The sequence below is a fragment of the Argiope bruennichi genome, chromosome 4 (assembly GCF_947563725.1).
Source record: "Argiope bruennichi chromosome 4, qqArgBrue1.1, whole genome shotgun sequence".
Lineage (NCBI taxonomy): Eukaryota > Metazoa > Arthropoda > Arachnida > Araneae > Araneidae > Argiope > Argiope bruennichi.
The window spans coordinates 99,077,032-99,100,894 of NC_079154.1; the positions used below are offsets into that span (position 1 = coordinate 99,077,032).

A 23,863-nucleotide genomic window follows, 5' to 3' on the forward strand; every position below is an offset into this window, starting at 1 on the left:
TGATTGTAAAATTACATTCCGAAATTTAGAAATCTAGTGTAAGAAAACTTCATTTCAAAATTGAATACTTTTTTTTCTTCTGATTATAAAATATGAAATAAGAATAAAATTTAAGAAAAGTTTGGATTTATTTCTATTTTGTCATTTTATGTTTAAAAATCAGAAATAGAATGTATTCAGGGCACATTGACAAAAATTGTTAAATTTGTTTTCAACATCTAAAATTCAAAAATGAAATTTTTTTCATAAGACTTGCTAAATTATTCATGAAGAAAAATAATTTTCATGGATAGTTCATATAATTTATTATCTGCTGGTAAAAATATATCGATTTCATATCGATGATAGGAATTTTCGATCGCATAAGATATTTTTATTATTATTATTATTTATTCTCCTCAACAGTCAAATACTATTGGTCGATTGTCATATCACAATAACGAAATTCCAAACATTTTCTTACATTTTTTCCCCCTCATATCTGAAATTTGAACTATCTGCTGTTTTCTCGTGAATAATTTTCTCTGCAATTCAGGGCACGAAGATTTTAATTTAATTTTTCAGACAGCAAGAGGGAAATAGACAGGGAAGATATGAATTTTGACCTTTTTCAGATTTTTATAACATTATAACTTTCTATGAATCCACAGAAATTTCATAGAAGCGCGATTCTCTTCCTAAATTAACATTTTTCTGTAAGTTTTAAGGAAATATGATGTATTTTTATATATGTTTCGTTTCTTATGTACACACCAGGATGTTTTGTTTGTGGATTCTTTTTTAAAGTCACAATGGGAACTAACTTCTGAAATGAGAACTATGTCTTTCCAATACCAAAAATCCATGTCTATAAATTCAGCATTTCGCACAAAAATTTATTTATCATTTTCATTAATTTTATATCTGAAGGAAAATGATGAAACAATGAAATAAAATTAATTTGTAATCTCCTAACTGAATAAATCCGCTTTAACCTCTGTTGTTGTTGTTGTTTCTTATGGCACTTGCCATGGAAAAGTCCGCTGTTACGAAGACAACGATTTTAAGCCGGTGGGGGAGCGTTTCTTGTTTTTTTAATAGCGCCAACTAGGGCCAAGAGAACGACTTAGCTACTCACGCATCACTCATTCGCTTGCACAACCCCTTTTTACAGGAGGGCACATTCACACATCTCACAGATAGAACAACGGAAGAACAACCATACCCAAACCGGGACTCGAACCCAGGACGCCCAGATAACTGGGGAAGACGCGCTACCCCTATGCCAGGACGCCGGCCGCTTTAACCTCTTTAATATGTCACTGTTTAATACGCTTTGTATTGCAATGATCCAGATTCAATCCTATTCATTTCAGTGTTAAATTAAATTCTTACTAGGCACTTTCAGTGGCTGCATATGGTTATCTCGAACAACTTAAATATAGTCATATATCGATAACATAAATATATAAATATATCATATATCGATTAATAATAATACATGATTTCATCTCCTTACAATTTTTTTTCCCATTCTTAATAATTTTTTAAAATTTTAATGTCAAAGACAACGTGTAACATTACTTTTATAGTTGTATTGAAAAACAATTTAACTTCTTTTCCTTCTAACTATTTATTCGCGAGCTTTTACAATACTTAAACTAAAATACAGTTGTCTTTAGAAATTAATTCTGACCTAAGATCTTCGTTTCCACATTTATTTCGTAGCGTACACACTGTTTAATTTGTATCCGCAGTAATTTGTAGTTATTGAATCACATTGCATATTATTCTGTCTTTCAAATATCAAGAAGGAATTTTATATAAAGTATTTTATATTAATAGCTCAACAACTGGGAAAGCCAATATTTCAGGTGAACAAACTGATCGCTAATGGTAGAAATAATTTTTATTTTGTAATTAAATTCATGACGAAAAATTTTACTTAAACTTACCAAATATTTACCAAACGTAAAGGTCATTTTTGAAGGTTAATGAAATAAAGTTTTAATCATACATACAAATTTTTAACGAATACATGTTTTAGTAGCATCATCATGACATTTGCTTAATGTTATAAATTCATACGCACATTTTTGTAAATATTGCATTTACAATGTTAAGCAATTACATTTATGTATTTATATTTTAAGCATTTATAATTGTTCATTATATTTCTATATGTAATTTCCCTAAACATACTAAATACTTAATAAACATGAAGTTCATTGTTGATAATTAATGAAATAAATTAGTAATCATACATGCAATTTTTAATGTATGCATGTTTTAATGGCATCATCATGGCATTTACTAAATTTTATCAATTCATATGAACATTTTTGTTAAGTTTACTGCATTTATTTGACATGTATTTGACATTTATTTATTATTTCATATCAGTTTTAAAACTTCAAGATAATTTTCGATATATTTGATGGGTTTTAAATTACGTAGTAAGACACATTAAAAAAACCTTTAATAAAATTGAGAGACAATAGACTTTAAATGAGTTATCAGTTGCAGGCATATTCTACAATTTGATTAAAAAATATTGGCTCAAAATATTTTTCAATTACCCCGAAATGTTTCGAGGATATTAAATTTTATAATTAATTGGGATGGTATCTGTAGCATTGTTATCAACGGTAGTAAAAATAAAAGCAAATATTTTTCGATTACGCGGACAAGTTGCCATTTGATATGATATAAATGAAATAAATTATTTTTCCAAGAATTCGTACTAAAAATTGCGAATTCAAGAAATGCTGAGAACTTCAAGAAGGAATTATTTATAAAAAGAAAATACATTAATCAAGCTCAAATTCCCCTGAGTAAAATTCCAAGATGATATTTTAAAAATAATGAAATTTCTTTCAATCAAATTCTTGTATTAAACCTTTAAACGAATCTCGTTAGATCTTATAATTGCCTGTAAAATATTAATATGCTTGTGCAAGATTTTTTTGAAATCTAAAGTGAGTTTTACCTATGTTATAAAATTGCGTTTAGTCTTAATCCATATACAAAAGAGTGCATTTTCGTTTGGGACTAAAACTTGACAAAAATTTACAATGTTGATGTCAAGAACACATAATAAATTTTAACGTAAATTATCTTTCTAGTTACGTTTTTGAATAATCTTCTCATTGTGTGGATAATTTGATAGACAATTAACTAATTTTTTTTATCCTTATTTTTATTGCAACATTTGTTTTATAAATATTTTAAGTGCATTGCTTGTGATATCTGTTTGTAATTGTACTTCTATCACGCGCTTTGAAATATTTTTATTTTTTTGCTTTCGGAATAAAAATTGTTCCTTAAAATATGTGAATGTTATATTTTACTAGATATTTTCAGTTTTAATAAAATATTTCCCTCAATTAAACTGAATATTTTCAAACAAAACTGATAATTGATAACAAAATGATCGCCATTTTTTTATAAAAAAATATTAATAACTAAAAATTTGATTGCTTAACCTTTAAATAAAAGCTACAGAAATATTAAATTCTGATTTTGACTGATTTTGGGTTTTCACTTTGACATATATTCAAGATCATTATGAATTCATTTATGACTTGGACTATTAATAATTATATGCATGTGAAAATCAGAAATTAAGGAAGAAATGGTGGTAAGAAAAATCTTTATTATAGTTAAAATGCGCTTTGGAAAAACAATATTAAGATACATCCACTACCAATTTCGTCTTGTAAAACGTGAATTATAATGATTGTAAATTATTTCCATTCTAACTAAATAACCAAAACAGAACAAAATAACTAATTTATACTTTAATCCCTCATGCTTTTATGATTTTAATTTCACTACATTCAACAGCATATTATGACAAAACAATGTAGATTACAAAGTAGATTATCTTTTATAATTCTCAGAAATCATAGCTTATCATATAAGAAAGGTTAGCACTGGAAAAAATAACTGCTTTTATTTATATTTTTTCACATTTGAAATGAGAAGGAGACAATGCAAAATTAACATTCTAAAATTTCTTTTTTGACACTAATAGAATAAAAATATTATAACGTTTTGAAAATTAAAATTCGAGCAATATTGAGGATATTTGAAAATATATTGATATAATTATAAATTTAGGCCGGGATAGCCGGGAAAAATAGGCCCGGATAGCCTTTTTGGTAAAGCGTCGGATTCGCGTCCCTTAGGTTGCGAGTTCGAACCCCGCCGGCCGAAGATTCCCCGCGTGCTTGGTGGCTGACGCGCGTTAAATCTGTCGTGGTCACAAAGTCCTCCATGTCGAGAGTAATACCACTGGGGATACTGGATCAGGGGTGATCGTTCTCTGATTCAGGTCTAAATTACGATCTGTGGATGAGTGAATGAAATGTGTGAATGAAGTCCGCCCCGTAAGAAGGGTTGTGACGTGTGTGTAGCTAAGTCATTCTCTTGGCCCTAGATGACGCTAGTGTAAAAACGAGAGGCGCTCCCCCACCGGCTTAAAATCGCTGTCTTCGTAACAGCGGGCTTGTCCATGGGAAGTGCCATAAGAAACAACAACAACATAAGTTTAGCTTTTAAATTTCTTTCAAAAATTTGTCATTGATTTTAATTACGCCTGATATTGGGGATAATCCTTACATAGTAAATCAGTCAATGATTCTAAATAAGTTCTGATATTTGTAATAAAAACATAGAATTTCATCTTTTGTTCAATTATACAATAATTTTCAGTTTTGATTGATTTCGCTAAAATTATGAATCCGATTTATAAATTTATTATTATTATTATTGAATATTAATTCGTGTTTCGGCACCTCAAATGTACAATGCGAGGTTTACAGGAATAAGTACGGCAAAAAAGTTCAAAATATGTACAAAACAATTTTTAATAGAAACAGAGTGACTATACAAAGCAAAAGAAAAGAAATGGGTAATACTTAGCAATATCTATCTATCTATATCTATATTATATATAGAGAGAGATGATATATAGATACATATATAAATTTATACATAAATAAATACACAAACAAAAAGCGAAAATGTATTTCACTACATACAAAATTCTTCTGTGAAATAAAAATAAAATTTCAATTTTCGAGCTAGCATTTTATAGAATCAAATTCAGACAGAAAGAAAAATATTAATGAAAAATATATATGTAAAAGATAAAATTATTAATATAAAAGAGAAAAAAAAATAAATGAAAAGACAAAAGGACAGAGGGAAAACAACAAGAAAAATAAAAGTAATAATAATACTTAACAAAACAGTTTATATTAGTGTATAAATGTTTCAAAAAAGGAAAATATCTATGAAATTAAGATATAAAATAAATTAAAAATTTTATAATTGTTTTTCTACATTAAATTGAAATTTTTGTCATCTTCTCTTGTTTCTTTTTTTTTCTTCTTAAAGCTAATTTTAATATACATTGTTATTTTAATGGCATAATGATAATCAAATTTAAATTATTTTCCTTTAGATTAAAAATCATATACTAATTCACAGAGATAATTTAGATTAAAATTATCTTTGTGAAGAAAGTAAATAACGACTTATGATAATATTTCGTGGATAGATATCAACCAATCTTAATGCCAAAATCAAGGAAATTAGTTTCAATGTAAAAGAATATGATATAATTTTAGCCAAAAATAGAAATAGAACTATAGTAGAAAAAAAAAGAAGAGCGTCGTGAAAATGTTTTTTCTTAAACAAAATTTGCCATATCTGTAAGAAAGCTTCGATAAAAAAAATGCAGAGAATGAAGTGGGGAAAGGAGGTTGTCACGTATTTCTAATGTCGTAAAATGTGTTTCGTAAGACGAGGGCAAAATAAATTAAGTTTGTCCTGTTTTTTTCCCTGAATTATTTACGTATCGATTCAAATCGATAATATAATATCCCGTGTTATACACTAATACAACATGCATTAATTTATATTGTTTACGATGAAATGCAAATGAAAGAATAAAAAGAAATGTCTTTAGAGAACAATACAAATATTTATATACAAATGCAGCATTTTGTACGCTATAAATTTTCTAGAAACAAATTTTTATGATGATTTCTAATTTTATTAATAGAGATTGTCTATTGACGCTGTGTAGAAAACATACTGGACTGGATTTGTCAAGAGTTATTTATCAGGTATATTAGAATAGGAAGATCTATATTTAAGATTGGGAAAAATTCCATATTTTTAGAGAATTTAGAAAAAAAAAAGCCGATAAGTGAATAATGATAGAATCGTTTGCTTTTGTTATAAACAAAAAAAAACAACAAAAAAAACACCCTCAAATAATTCCATACCATATTTTAACAATACGTGAATAAAAGTTAATTGAAACTGGATTGAATCTAACATGAAATCTTTGAATTTAAATCGTTCTCATATAGATCTCATAAGATTATTAAGATTAATTTGCACAAATTTTATTGACTATTAGATAAATGAAAATAATATCGTTTCACTATTAAATCATGTAAATTATCGAAACTAGTAAATTGATGCAGTGTCATTAAAGCTTAAAAGTTAAAATCTAAATTATTGAGAGAATTATCATTTAAAAAAACTTGAGATTCCTTTCAAAAAAAATAATATATTAAGAACAAAAAAATTTATAAATTTAAATCACTCTGCTAATATAAACTTTAAAGTATTTTAATTCGAACTGAGCACCACATTTTATGTTTAAATCTGTTTTTACTAAAAATTTATTGACTGTTCACTTTAATAGAGGCCAAAAACTTGTTTTTTAACTGTAGTTGTCTGCATCCATTTGAAAAAATGTTTAGAAAGACGAAAGTAATTTTATTTTATCACATTTATGTCAATACATGTGCTGCTGAGAAATTAAAAAAAAATCACAATTCTCTGGCCTTATTACTCTTATTTAATAATATTTCTGGATATTTCAAAATTTACAAGACAATGATTCGCCTTCTGCTGTGCAAATGCCTTAAGTTATGATTCTTTCGATTCATTAATTTAGACTAACGGACGGCCACCTCGAGCAAGCATCGTCTGTTGGTTAACGGAATTTTTTGAAAAAGACTATTGGAATCGTTTAAACTAATTTAAAATAGAATCATTCAAAGATTTATAACTCAGACAGCATCGAAATGTGGGAATTTGCTTTAATTGAAATTGTTTACTAATTTGTCAAGACAATTTTATTAAACATGGTTAAAAGAACGTGGGGGTGGCATAAAAACTTAGGCATCATAATTTTTGTCAAAAGTCCACTGATTAGTTCAAAAAATGAAGAATAAATCTTTAACTTATTTAGAGAATTTTTATTACTTGAAATATATGTTTTACTCTAAAGCTAAAATTAGTTATAAGACTCCGATGAAAATGAACACTGTATATTTCATAATTTGTTATTAAGTCTAATGTAATTTTTAATATTATAAATTTGAAATATAATTTTAAAGGTTATTTTATACAGAATACAAATACAAAAAGTTAAGTTTTCAAAATTATCTACTTTACTGTTGAAACATTTATCATCAATAGAAAAAAATAGAGAAAATATTTCATTTTGATTTGGAGAATCAGAAATCTTTGAAGAAAAGAAATAATTTTCTATTCAAAAAAGACTTTGCATTTGCTCAACATCAAAATGATTTTAATCGACAGCTTTGATAATTTCAGACTTCAACTTCTTTTAAAATAACCGATTTGAAATATTTACGCTTAAGGTGCCAAAGCATTTTATTCTCGTTGGTTATTTTAATGGATAATTATAGTTAGAATTTTTTATTCTGTACACCACCTCTACGCATTTTATCATTTCCAATAACAAACAGAAAACAGATAAAGAAAATTTCCTTTGTATTTCAGAGTGTATAAAACACAACAGAATATAATTATTAAGGTTTGAACTCGTAAGATTTGAATGATTTTTCTGTTGGAAACATTCTTTGGCATTTTCACTAGATAAAGCTACTCAGATTTGAATAATCGATATCCGATGTTGCTTTTTCTGTAACATGTTAAACAAATTAGATTTTTCATATTTGATGCTTGTTATTGTGTTTCGTTTTTCCAGTTCAACAAAGATGAATCATGCGATCAATATTAAAAATATCTTTAATGAAAAAAGTTATAAAAACAACCAAATATTTTTAATTTGCGCAGTGAATGAGAAAGAGATTGAATTATTCTTTTATTTGGTAGTAAATAAGATCATATTTAATAAAGACGACAGAGGAAAATTATTTAAAAATTGAATTGAAAGAAAATGATAAGGAAGTCAAATCTCATCCACAAATGCTTTAATTATGCATTCATTCAAAGAAATAGGGGTTGCAATTTCTATGGCATTTTAATGAAATTTATTCTTCATGGATTCATGTGGTAAGAATTACGAGATAAGATATATATATTCTTGAATTTTTAATGATGTCATTTTTAGGAATTTATAATGAAAATATTTAATTTTTTTATTTGTAAGTATAAATTATTTTGATCAAAATATTGCTATAAAGATTAAAATAAATAGTAAATTATAGTACACATTTAATCGCATTATCGTTTTTCTTTCAAAGAGCGAATTATTGAATTAAATCATAGCACACAGAATTGCAAAAGCATTAATTATGCATTCATTCAAATTGACGAATAAAACTCGGAGGTCATAATATGCATTTTATGGATTCCTGAAGTAATAGTCAAGACATTTGATATACATATCATTGAATTTTTAATCTAGTGTAATTTTTAGCCACATATAACATTATTATATATTTATCTTTATTTATTTATAAATAAATATAAATGATACTGTTTAATGTTTTATTTTTTACAAAGTTAAATGTCTTGCATTTCTAAATTCCTTTTTCTAATTTGAATGTTGTTGAAATTTTTATCACAATTAGTTCTTCTTCATATGACATCTTTTTCATTTCGATATCAATAAAATTCAAAATTTGCAGGGGCAACATACTTTCTAAAAATATTTCATTGAAATTTGGTCGAGCTCATATTTGCATACAAGCTTGGAAAAGAATTTCCTTCTCACAAAATATTTTCTATTGCTACGTTTTATTCGTATTACGAATCAAACAAAATTTGTCAGTTTGTTTGCGGAAAAGTTTTTATAGTATAAAAAAATTATCTAAGGCATAATTATAATTTAGCTTTATGAATTATTTCATTTTATGAAAATCCATTTCATTCAGTTTAATTCTATAAAATGTCAAAATGTGCTCGTGATTAAAGAAAGAAAGATATAATTTCTTCAGAAAAGCTATGAAAAAAAAAAGAAGAGGTAAACGCCCTATTTATATAATTTTTTACAAAGTAACACTTAGGAAAAAAACTTGTAACAACTACATCTGATAACTTTAAGTTGTTAAATGTAACTATTTGCAAGAAAATTTTATTTTGCAAACTCAAATATGAGGATCAGTGATCAAAGGAAGTTTCTAATCTTGTAATTCAAAATTTTAAAAATTTAAGTCATTCAAAAATTACAATAATTTTTTTATTGCTCTTCATTTTATAACTACAATTAAAAATGCTACATAATATTAAAATATAGTCCGTTACAAAAAAGAACTAATAAATAATGCTATACTCCGTTGGAAATCATAAAAATGCTCAAAGAACGATAGTTTTTGAGCATTTTGAGCAAGAACGATAGTTTTTGGGAAAATTGATAGAGAAAAGATGAAAATAACTTTCTCTAAACGGAAAAGAAAAATTATTTTGGAAGCACAGAAATCGGTATTTGTATATATTTACATTGGAAGATGTACAAAATGTCTACCACGCATATCGAGGCATGCAAATACAGACCATGGCTGACAGCACATGTTGCAGCAATATGATGTTCACACAAGTAAATGCAGCATGAAATGTGTATCTATGTCGCTTTCTGTAGCAACTAGGCATCGATAGACCAATTCTTTTAGATGTCTGCATCTGAAGTAATCCGAAAGTTCTGTATCTGGTGACAGTGGTCAGATCGTTATGTCCAAACCAACAGTATAGGTATTCAATATCCAACCACTCTAGTATAGGAGGTATGAAATGCATTGAAATTCTTATTATATTCGAAACAAAGACCATATATTGTTGCTCTGGGTATGCAGAAATGCCTGGCCCATAAAATCAGACATAAACCAGTCATGCTGTCTTTCATCAACATCATCTAGAATTATGTCACCTATACCTGCTAATGTTTCGGATAACTTTGATAACTGAGAGATGGTTGCAAGATGGTTTGTGACATGTAAATTCTTTAGCAATTGGTAATGTTAATCACGTTGACCGAGGATAAAGTACATGGCGTGATATTTCCTTTTAAATTACGATTCAAACGGCAGCTTGGCGTTATTTTACAACACTTATATGCAGGCCTCCACATGTATTGTGGGTGTTGTTTTGAACATCACCGTTTGCAAACATATATAAATACTTAATGTTCATGCTTGAATAAAAGTTCATACTTAAAATAAAGATTTTTGCGTACTTCGGATAGGACATATTTTTTTTCTTTCACATTTTTCACGGTAACTACATATTTTTGTACATATACTATATGTGAATGAGCTTACACACACACACACACACACACACACACACACACACACACACACACACACACACACACACACACACACACACACACACACACACACACACACACACACACACACACACACACACACACACACACACACACAATGCAATTGAAAACTGACAGTTAAGAAGAAATATTATTCCAATTGAAATATCTTCATTTATTGTCGTAGTCTTTTTTTTTTCTTCTCTTCAGAGAATGTTTCATAAATAGTTAAAATAGTTAATATTATTAAAATTTTCTAGTTTTAATTCGAAGACAGCTTCATTTAATAATATTCAATTTCCTTCTAAATAAAGGAAAGAGACTTCTATTACACGATAATCTCCTTTTATTTGATATATTTACATAAACTTAGCAATATAGCACAAATGTAATATTTAATCAAGATATTTTTAATAAAGACTTTAATAATTAACTCAGATATATTGATATGTCTTTTTTATTTCAGTGAATCAAATTAAATCTTTAATTTTCAGACGTTTAAAAAGAGTTTTTAAGTTCATTTTTATTCTGTGTTCGAAATTTATATCGTAGAGAAATTTTAATATAAAACTAATGAGAACTCAGCACAAATTGCAATCTATTACAGTTGAAAATCATTTTAAATATTCAGGGTTATAATTAAAATCTTCATTTTCAGTCAATTATCTTGCTATGAATTCAGTATACTATAGAAAGGTTTAGTTTCACATCTGCTTTTATTAAGAACTAACCGCCTTTACAGATCAGCTTGTTCACCTAGATTATTAACTTTTTACGACTGAAAAATATGATTTTAACTTATTAATTTAATAAAATGAAAATAAATTTAAAAAGTGCATATATTACGGAATAAAAGCGGAAATCAAAATCATATTTCAGGAACAAGTTAATAGAAAGCAGTTTATTTTATCTTAACATGGGAAAAGCACGAAATGATTATTTCAATGGATGAGTTTGAATTTCATCATAACATTAAAAAAATTGAAATTGCATTCGATAAATTAAAGTTGCATTAAATTTTTAAAATATTAAAAGTGAAGTAAAATTTTACAGAAAATTATTAAATATAATTATAAAAGTAATTTATTTAAATTTAAGATAATGCAAAAAATATTTTTGTGGGCTAATAGTTTTGGAATACATGATCATCAATTTCCATATGTAAGTCATAGTGATTATTCATCTGGCGACGGTTAAGATTATTTTCGAATCCGATTAAACTTTTTGTTTGATATTGTTTTTTTATCTTATATTTTCTTCTGACTGAATGATATTTTTAAGGACACGGAGAGCACGCACCAGAACATTTTTAATAATATATTGCAGCTGCATTATTCAACGAATCCTTGAATTCAATGAAACACTCCGTAAAAACGTTCGAATAAGTAGTCTGAAACGTTTCTAGATATTTATTTGTTGCCATTCGATAATAGTTAATAAGAGTGATTTTTATGCATGTATGCCATGCTATATTAGCATTTTATATATAATTGTTATAGTAACTTTTAATTTCGAAAAGATTTTCATTTCATGATCCTAGAATTGTGTTAGATATATCCTCTTATAAATTTTTCGTCTGATTATAAATGAGAATTTAAGAGAAAGAATCTCAAAATTATTTGATAAAATCACAAATCAATATTTGTTTGCAGTTGCATGCGAAAAGAATAGTGTTGAATGACGCCTTTTAAATAATATATTTAACTGAAAGAATAATGTGTTATGTTTTTCAATAATTGAAAAATAATTTAATTTATTAATCTCATATTTGGTTAATATGCTCGTTAATGAGAGATTCAAATCATAGCTTTCGATAAAGGTGATTTCTAAAAAGAAACAATAAAATATCCTAGATACGCTGTTGTAATAAAAGGCTGAACTAAAAGGAATTTTATACGATTTATTCCTGAATTCCAGATTTAGCATTCAAATAGTCTGGAGCAATTATTAATAAATTAATGCCACAATAATGAAAAAATCTTCATGATTTCATTAAGAAGAGTTTACTTATAATATGCGTTTCTATGCTACGAACTCTGTAAGGATACAATTTAGAATTCGAAAAAAAAAATTGTAATAAAAAAAGGACGAATTCCTGAATTCGAAAAAAAAAACCATTTGTTTCAGTAGGACTTTAATATCCCACTATTAACAATATAATTACTTTTTCTATTAAAATTTTTAAAAAAATTTGCTAAAATTCACATAAAATTACTGTTTATATATTTGTTATTCTCTTATATTCTATTGATAGGATATTTTAGATTTCTATGTATTGGATATCTACGGGGTAAAGTTATCCAAAAGATAAAAAAAATCTAAAAACAAAGTATAACTAAAGAAAGCAGGCTAAGGTTACAGCATACATTTCAAACCAAAAAAGTAATATTTATTATCTTAGTAAGTTGCATCTCTAGTTTTAGTTATATATTTCCCGAATAATTTTTTTTTTATTTGAATCCAAAATTTTACTTTACTAGCATCTGTAACTTACGTAAAATAACATGATTTTGAACATTAATAAAAAGTATCAATACTTCGATATTTTATGCATATAACCAAAGTCATAATTCCTATAATATTCCTACTTCAATTGCACATAATTTTAAAAATAAATATGAAGCATTGAATTTCATGATAGTGTACAAATCCAATAATAAATACATAATCATTTCCCCAGTGTCTACATCCTTTCTTATCAAATTTCTTTTGTTTAAAAACATTCTTCTTCCGTGTAGCTGCCAAACATAACGTTAGCAGATCAAACAACAAATCTATCAAATCCGTTGTAAGAACAGAAACATCAAACAATTTTCATCTTTATGACCTGACCGATTTATTTTGGTTTTCACCCATGTTCTTGTGGAAACATTTCAAATGATAACTCCTTTCTTTTCCCGTCCATTACGCAGGACTCTTCAATTCGTTACGATTCGAGAATAAAAATTGTCTTTCGAGTGCTCTGTTATTTTCTAGAGAAAATAAGACAATTGTTCACGTTTCATAGACCAGTTACTTACCTCACAGCAATGACATAGTTATTTCTGCATGCCATCGATTTTCTTTCGAACGTTCGAAGAAAATATTCGTCCTTTACAACAAGAAAAATATTTATGTGTGTTTTTAAAGATAAAACAAGGCTTAGACTATCAGAGATATTCAGCTTTAGCTACAGATTTTGAAACTCACATTTAGATAATGCTGGAAATCAGAAGATAATTTAAATAATACTAAATTTACTAAAAATTCCGTTTTTATTATTATTAAAAACTGTATTTTTTTAGTTTAAATGGGAACTAAAATAAATATCCCTTTTAAAATATGATTTCATATCAATGTATATCTTTCAATATGTATTCAAGATTGAAATAGTCATAGATATCAACAATGTTTTATGAATTCATAGATATCAACAATGGTTTAAGAAATCATAGATACGAAAAACGTGTCAATGTGAAAGGGACAGTCATAGATATGAACAATCGTTATGAAGTCATAGATATGAAAACCATGTCAGTGTGGTAGGGACAGTCATAGATATGAACAATGGTTTAAGAAGTCATAGATACGAAAAACATGTCAATGTGAAAGGGACAGTCATAGATATGAAAAACATGTCAATGTGAAAGGGACAGTCATAGATATGAAAAACATGTCAATGTGAAAGGGACAGTCATAGATATGAAAAACATGTCAATGTGAAAGGGACAGTCATAGATATGAACAATGGTTTATGAAGTCATAGATATGAAAACCATGTCAGTGTGGTAGGGACAGTCATAGATATGAACAATGGTTTATGAAGTCATAGATATGAAAACCATGTCAGTGTGAAAGGGACAGTCATAGATATGAACAATGGTTTATGAAGTCATAGATATGAAAACCATGTCAGTGTGAAAGGGACAGTCATAGATATGAACAATGGTTTATGAAGTCATAGATATGAAAACCATGTCAGTGTGAAAGGGACAGTCATAGATATGAACAATGGTTTATGAAGTCATAGATATGAAAACCATGTCAGTGTGAAAGGGACAGTCATAGATATGAACAATGGTTTATGAAGTCATAGATATGAAAAACATGTCAATGTGAAAGGGATAGTCATAGATATGAATAAAGCGCAGTACTAAAAGTTAGTTGTTGTTTAAAACCCGCCCACTAAGCAATACTGATCAAACATTAAAATTCAATCTTAATTTAAAAAAAAGGGTAATGTTTTAGATGTACAGATTCACAGTAATTTAAAAAGGAGAAGGAATGGAAGATTTTCATCCAAAAATTTTATTTATCATACTTTAATCATCATAATGCCTTAATTCATCACAATGTTTTTATTCATCATAATGGATCTCATCCATTTTGCACTTAAGCAATAGTAAAAATTAGTATTAAACATTTCATATCAATTTTTTAAACATATTGGAAGATTCCCCGAATTTATACTTTATAACATATGTGGGATTTATTTTATGGAATTTAAAGGCTGAAATGTCGTTTCGTAGTTTGTAAAAAAAGAATTCTATTAATAATAAGAGAAATCTGTGGGGATATCGGTGCTCTAAAGTCAAGACCTTTGGCTTGGAGTTACCAAATTTGGATCGAAAGTAAGGAATTTTTCGCAACATTTATTCTTAATTATTGTTTTTAGTTATTTTTATATTTTAATTAGATCACATAGGTTTTTAAAAACTTATAAGTAATGATATTTGTGGTAAATAATTTTTAAAAAAAGTAATGTTTAAATAAATAATACGGTAAGAGAGATAAGTGAAATTGATTTATACTGCCAAAATGTTTTTCAAAATTGTGATTTATTCTATTTCAATAATTTTCTTAGTATTTTGTCTTTTATAAATAACTTATAATACCTTTTGATATATCCTATAACAAAGCACAACGTTCATATGAATGCCGAAAGTCGTGGACACATTTTTAATGTATTTTGTAACTTCGGAGGATAAATATTTATTTTGTCGAGGGATTACAATAGCTACATAGAAATGCTTTTCGAGTCTTCCTTAAATTTTAATCCTGTTAAAAGACTGTTGGAATTTTGCGAGTTCGTATTCCTTCACTTTCCGAAACACGGAATAAAATTCTAGAAGTATTTAAATCTATACTAATAGGAACAGGATTAAAGGATATGTTAAAGATGTGCATTCTTGCAGTGCTTACATTTTCTAAGATCTGTCTATGCACGAAGAAGAATAAATTAAGTCGTCAGAGTTTTAATTATAAAATAAGAATTATTATTTCACAGGAAAGGAAAAATGGTTAGACAGAGTTTTTTGTAAAATTATCATTGATTAGTTTATACTCATCAATAGCTTTTCATCGTCCAATATGAACATAGAAAAAATGTGTTGTCAAATTAATTGTTTAAAAAAATTAAATTTATATAATCCTTTTAAAAGTGTTTTGTAATATGAAGCTTCTCTTTTTCTTTGAAAATTTTAGATTCTTTGGTCTTTTTTTAATCTTTTCGTGGAAATTATTTTAATAAAACAACACGGAATGAAAAATTACAAGCATTTTGTCAGTATTTTCAAACTACATAACGATGAAAAGAATATAAATTCTCTTAATTTAGAAAAATGAAATGAAAATAGTCATTTTTTTTATTATTTTATTCCAAATAAGGTAAAAAATTTATTTATTACTTCACAATATGAAATCCTACTTCCTTTAGTTGCTTAAAAGCATATTAATTTGTTTATCTGCCAAAGTGTATCTGGCATTAGCATCTAAATATAGAATGTTAAATGAATAGAATCAGTTCTCGATAATGGAAAACGGCGGAATTTTGTATTCAAATAAAGGTGACTTTCTTTTTGTTTCTTAGAAATTTTTATTTATTGAAAAATTTAGTACATATATAGGAGCTGTTACCATTAATAAAACAGCTTAAAAATACCGTTTTCTTTATTTATTTGTCTTTTTAGTAACAAATCGAAAGTGTGCAACGATATGACAATGTTAAAATTCCTAATCACAATGCATTTGCCTTCAAGAAAAAGGAATTTCTTTCAATTTATATTATAGATTTAATAATTACAGTCAACCTATTTTCATTTTTATATACAAAAATAAAAAATAGAAAAATGTTGAATGCCTTGTAATGAAAATCTAAAAAGGCATGGTATTTGTCATATTAAATTCCCTCAGTAATGTAACATTAACCACAAATAAACCACAATTCCTTTCATATTGTATTGTACTAAAAAAATTCTCATGAATGCAATAAAAAATTTATATATATTGGAGAAAACATGTTAGAAAAATGCAAAAATTATATTGCTCTTTTATAGAAGTTACAGTTTTAATTACACCATTGTTAATTACACTTTTAATTGAGAATTTATGAGTTTTCATCTTTTCAAATCTATATAAAAAATTCTTTTATATCAAATCAATATTTTTTTAGTTTAATCTAACATTTAATTATTTCTTTTTTCCAATGTTGAAATATAAGGCATGAAAATTCTGTCTTCTTTTTTCATATGTGTTTTTTTATTAAAATCATCACAAATCATACACTTTTTTTTATTTGATCAACTTTTTTGTGGAACAAGTAAAAGAAATAACTTTAAAATATTAAGCTTATTCAGAAATATATCCAATTAATTAAATTATTTCAGCAGTTATTTTTCATTCATTTTTTCCCATCATATTATATTTCAGCTATGAAACTATTAGTCATAAAACACTCTACAACATTTCAGTACTAGAACTAACTGTATGAGGAATTTGTGAGTGGTTAGAGAGAAATGCGACGATAGATGACGCGGAAATTTATGCCAACTCCCGTAATGCTCTTCAATTCATCATCAAAGGGAAAGGTTACTGTAATAATAGACCTTAAATATCCTGAACATATTGGAATTTAAAAATATGATAAGAAATACAAGAATATCAGATTATGCATTAAAAAAATCAAATGAAATGAAACTCGGTCTCTATGACTTACCTCATATCTCTCCTTGTTAGGTGGGCACCTCAGATTAAGGAAGAAGCTTCCGGCACCCAGGTGGGTACAGAAATGGTGGGCATTGGCTACCTCTTATCGATAATGGGACGTGCTTCCAACTGGGCATTGGCTACCTCTTATCGATAATGGGACGTGCTTCCAACTGGAAGGGTTGTACCTTGGTCGGTGATGGCCCATAGGACCCAACCTTAGTTCCAACCAATGCTGTCATTTAATTTAATCCGAATACCTTTAATTAGGCGGGGCAGAGTAGCCAGTGTGGTTACCCCATAGTCATAGTCGGCTAATAAGGAAATAAATAGTTACGAATTTATATAATTCTATTTTTTACTCTTTATTATGCATTTAAACAAAATTTATCAATTGTTAGCATAATTTTTATTAATATGATAATAGTAGCCTTTTTTTAAAAAATGAATTATTACTTTTTCAGTAGTTGCAAAGTCCATACAAATTTTTAGGTAAAGGTAAATGACACTTCCATAAGGCAGTTTTTGTGGTTATAAAAAATATAAAAAAAATACTGAAGCTGAAGAAACAGTAAGATATATCCTATTTTTGAGAAATCCTAGTTTTTGTAACTTATAAATTCAAAAAAAGGTCGGTTTTTTTTTTATTTCCTTTCTGCTATTGCCTTATCATCCACTCAACAAAAGAATTCTAGAAGCATCTAAAATGCACAAAAGTTTTTCACATACCTTTTTCATCTTGTTTAAAAAGGAAGTAGATTTTGTTCTGGAATACCACTTTCAGTTGCAAAAAGTATTTGCCTCTTGACTTTTTTCTTGTCTGTTTGACAATACAATGGAGTAGCTGAGCCAAGCCTAACTTCCACCCTCCCCCTCTTTTGGTATTTTTTTTTTTTTTTTTTTTTTTTTTTTTTTTTTGTCATTTTTCTCCCAGAAAATCCCCAAAGCCAGCAAAGAACAAGCATCAATATCAAGTATCTAGATAGTTAATCTTTTTTTCTGAAGTCATGTCGGTGGAAATTGGTTTTACTTTGCATTAGGTACAAAAGGCTTCGTTCTTTAAACGTCTGAAGAAGATAATTGGCAATTAAACCAATTTTTTTCAGGATTTTTTTTATTTATGTAAGACGAATAGAGACCATAATTCAATTTGCTTAAGCCTTCTGCGTCCGTTGATTATTACTTTTCCTCTTTTTTTTTTCAATGACTCTTGCAAACTTTTTACTAACAACACTAGAAGTTCTTTATATCAAAATAATGGGATCTGTACAACGCAATCAAAAATACATGTTAGGGAAAAATGAATGAACTTTTTCTTAATGGAATTTCATTTATTAAGAAAAAAACATAAAATCCCTAAGTGAAATAAAAAGGATTGGTTGATGGATTCTGATCCGAGTGATCTCTGAAAGAAAATCCCCTCAAATGTTATAGTTAGCTATCTAAAATGCAAAGTTATTTATTTTTATTTCATGGAAAAAAAATATTTGCGTTCTAAATTGTTGATTGAAGAAATAATAATTCAAATGTGTTTCAAATATGTATTTGATAAATACTTTAAAAATGATTAACATTCTTATCAGCAATATGTTTTATTTGGTTAAGCATGCCTCATACTTCTAAAATACTTTAAAATGCTTGGATGATAACAATTTTTTTAAAGTTTGATTTTGATTCTTATGAATTTTTTACCTTATATTAATGCATAAGGAAATGCAAAAGTTCAATGTATAATATTACATTCAAAATACTAAATTATATAATAGATATTTCCTTTTCCTACTAAAATATGTGAGATTTATTTAATCTTAACCCAAGAGTAACTAAAATTATTATATCAAAAAAATGCGTGTTATATATTTTACCTCACCAAATTAAATATATATATATATATATATATATATATATACACACACAAAAGTAGTGGAATCAAGTTAATAGGAAAAACAAAAAATCAAATAAAAATTAAACCAAAAGAATTATAAAAAATATAAAAAAAGAATCCGGCCTGAAGTCTTTTTCAAGGGTCACCCTCAGGCAGGGATTCAAAGAAAGGGATTTTTTCTGTGAGGAAATACAGACATTGTCTAATAATGATTCCTCGTGACCCGAAAATCTTACTTTCAAAAATCTTTCTTTGAATCCTTGCCTGAGGGTGACCCTTGAAAAAGTCTTCAGGCCGGATTCTTTTTTTATATTTTTTATAATTCTTTTGGTTTAATTTTTATTTGCTTTTTTGTTTTTCCTATTAACTTGATTCTAATACTTTTGTATCAATTCATCTGTGTTTTAGAAGTAGCTGCAATTGCGCTCTCTAAATACTATGAAGCTCTTTTTTGGTTTTAGTTTAAATAGGTTATAAATTTTAGTTGCGATTTCGAAACTGTTTTGTTTCGTTTTCATTTTAGTTTCGTTTTCAAACTTTTTCTTACTTAAGATTGGTTACTTTTATATATATATATATATATATATATATATATATATATATATATATATATATGCATGCGTTGGCTATATTCTTGTATTTATGGTAAAATTGTTTTTATTTATTTTAAAAGACGTAATAGCCAAATTAATTGAAATTTTGAAAAATAATAGAGTCGTTAATCAAATGAAAACTGTTTTGCAGTTTTTAGTCAGATGAGAATAGCTTGGAAAATCTATCTATCACGTTCTATCTATCTATAAATTTTTGATACTTTGTTATCAAATTATCTTATGATCATACTTCCACAAATATTATTGTAAATAATGGTGAGGAGTATCAGGAAATGTACCGATTCTTTTAAAATTTGAACAATGGATTCATCTGAAACAATTAGATCTCAAATCAATACTTAAATTAAAGCATTTCATTCTTCCTTGATGTATTTCAAGCATTTTTCTTGAACAATAATTCTGAATCCATGACACATTTTGTTGTAAAGCCAAAAAAATAGAACTGGATCTAAAGTGAAATGCGAATTAATGTTTACATTTTGATTCTAGTATCACTTGAATTTTCGCAATCTTTAATCCTTCCCAAGATTTGTAGTGTAGATCGGATGACTTACACAGGTGGGCTGAATTTTTATTTCGGATAAAGGCATGTATTTGCTGAAAAGGTGGAAAGCATGAAACTTAGAATGTGTGGGACTGAATAGGTTTGTTATAACGAATGAAAATATTGAATTTGGCTAATAAATTATTCAGACCTTAAAAATAGACTAAAATTTTATTTTTAAATGTGAACTGTTGTTGGTGAATTTGGTGTTAGAAATTAGCAAAAAGCAGTCACATCTTACAAACGTTGATTCATATCCGTCCTCTATCTTTCAAAATAGACTTACCTAAAATCACGCCATTATTATTCGTTAGAAAAAGACAACGAAGTATTTTGATTTATTTAATAATACTGATCTCGCTGCATATTACAACATGTTAAGAATTGATTCTGTTCAGCAGAAATTTATTTCTTTCATTTTATGCGGAGATTATAACAAAATACCTTTGCAATTTCGAATTTGTAATAAATGACCTAGAAAAATGTGATGAAATATAAATTTAAATTATTTCCGAATAATTATGTTTCAGATACAAGCGATCCATTGTCGAGATTGATAACCCCAAGGAAACTCTGCAAGTTCTTGGAAATCTTGCGCAAAGGATATTAGAAGCCGAAGGTATTTCAAAGTAAGTGATTCATTTTCAAACAAAAATTATTTTATAACGTAATGAGATTGCTTGTAGAAAAATAAACAGTGTTAATTGTTTAGTTTTGAATTAAAAAGTAAATGATTAGAATAAAATGATACATAAATATATTAATAAGACTTGAGATTTAAGCGAAGGAAATAAATTGTATTTAATTTTTTAAAGATTCTGTTCAGCCAATAGAAAAACATTTGGATAGTTTGTAACATAAAATAGCATTTCTAAGAAAGAAATAGCCAAAAATAGAAATTTTCATAGCGGTAGCCGAAGAAATAGCCTAAAATTGATAGAATTTGTTTCCCAAACAACAATAGATGACGTCTCTAAATGATTTCCACTTTTGACTCGAGAGAAAGGGAAAGGGAGAGAGAGAGAGAGAGGAAAAAATATGAAACATCACCTTGGTATATTCAGATTTTGGTACATTCAAGATATTATAAAAAATAAAAACACATCATTATATTTTTTATTTATATTTTTTATCAAATATTTCATTCCAGCAGATATTTTAAAAAACGGATATTCTACGCAAAAAGAACCTTTTTATAAAGTAAGACATTTTAATGCGTTAAACTTAAAAATGAGGTACATTGAATTTTTTTTCAATCTGAAAATCCATTTACGATAATTATTTTTATGTTATAAAACCCTTTTTGTTTTCCTTAAAATACATTAATATTTCTGATTTCGTAGAAATAGAGATTATTTCATAATAAAATCAGGTAAAAGTAAATGGTGTTTTCATTCCTATGAAAACGTTTATATATAATAAATACTTTCAATATTTAATAAAATAATATCTATTTGTCTGGATATTTATTCATAGCAACAATTATGTAAAAGTCCTTGGGAAAAATTTAAAATCGTTCTTGATTTACATATTAAATTTCTTGAAGTGCAATCTTAATAGTAAAATAAAATAACATATAATTTCGACGCATTAAAATTAGTGAAAGCCTGCGAGAAAGTATTTACCTAGATTGAAGATGTGTATAATTTTTTTAAATACTGGGATTCTCTCATACACGTAATTCAATTTAAATCGGAATTAAATTATTAGAAATTCTGAATAATCTTAAAAGAAAAGAAGAATATATGAAAAAAACTATGCTATAGTATATCTGGTATGATATATTATTTGAATTCCTTAAGGATTAGGATTAAAATGCTGTAAATCATTGTCCATTTTATATAGAATACATTTGTTATTTGCTTAAATAGAACTTGCTTACACTAACATAGGGAAAATTGCAATAAATTCTTTCATTAGTACAATGTGGCTATGATAATAAAAAGAAAATAATTTTTAGAATATATTTTTTGAGAAACAGCGATAAAGATTTGAAGAACTAAAGGAAATGAATAAATTCTGAATAGAGATTTTACTTATTAATTTAGTAGATATATATAATACACAGTATTATAATGTATAGTAAAGGAAGCAAAATATTTGAGCACATAACACATGGGTTTCATTAGATGTTAGCAAATGCTTAACACCAGGTATTACATTAGGTCATACAAAACTCAGAAAATACGAAAAGGTTTTTACAATTCTATATATTGCTCAATATCATAATGAGCAGTAAAGTAAGAAAAATGCTTGAGCCCGTGCAACATTAGAAAATGTTTGACGTTAGGTATTACGTTAAACGTTCACAAAAATTTAGGAAATACTAATGGTTTCTACAATTATTAGAAACAATTGAGTTTCATTTCAGTTGAGTTTGAATACTGTGAGCGAGAACGATTTTGATTGTACAGAACGAGTTTGATTGTACTATGGCATTTAATAAAGGATTATGCGTGTTATGTCTGTTTCTTTCAGAGTTGTAGCAAGTTAAAATGCTTGAGCGTGTTTTATGGAAATTATTAGATATTGGCAAAAGCTCACAAAAAACACACAAGTTTTCCATTGTATCAGAAGCAATTTAATTTTACCTCACTTAAATATTATAAGTAGATGCGTTTGACTACGCTATGGCATTTTGTAAAAAAATTATATGCGACACAGGCTTTATTTTTCTTAGATTTGAAATAAATAAGACAAAATTATTAAAAATGTTTTTTATGCCTAATGGATATTAACAAAAATTCTGAAAATGTATTGATTTTTTCCCCTCCATCTGACGCAATTTAATCTTATTTTTACTGAATATTAAGAAAATTAAACACTTTCCATGTATTATAGTATTTTACAAAAAATTATTTGTATCCAGTTCATTTCTATCTAAGAGTTCAGCAAAGTTTTGAGATGATTTAAACAAAAAAGAGAATTTTAAATTTATTTACCACCAAAAAAATGGAATTTTTTTGGTGGTAAATAACTGCGGAAGGAGAAAAAAATTTAACTTCTTTCTTTGTTTTAAAGTGATTAATTGGCTTTTCGTAACCAAATCAGTTAATAATAAGAATTAATCAATAATAGCAATGAAGTAGATTATTTAAATCAATCGTAGCAATTAAACTACTTAAACGCCTTCTATATATCATATTAAAAAACAGCAATGATTATCTTTTTATAGATTTCAATGTATATATTAACATATGCTTTATAAAAAAGAATAAACAACGAAAAGGAAAAAAAACAAAAAAACAGAGGAAGAATTTTTTTTTTGTCACAACAGTTCATAAGGACTTCAAATTATATTTGAACTACAA

General features: G+C 26.9%; 1 protein-coding gene across 1 annotated transcript in view; it reads left to right on the forward strand.

The window, feature by feature from the left end:
- Window positions 1-23,863, forward strand: part of LOC129966617 (diuretic hormone class 2-like) — a 108,474-nt gene that overhangs the window by 79,808 nt on the left and 4,803 nt on the right. The window contains exon 3 of the mRNA XM_056081116.1: window positions 21,083-21,181. Within this exon, the coding sequence (XP_055937091.1) occupies window positions 21,083-21,181 (99 nt within the window). The remainder of the gene's footprint in view (window positions 1-21,082; window positions 21,182-23,863) is intronic.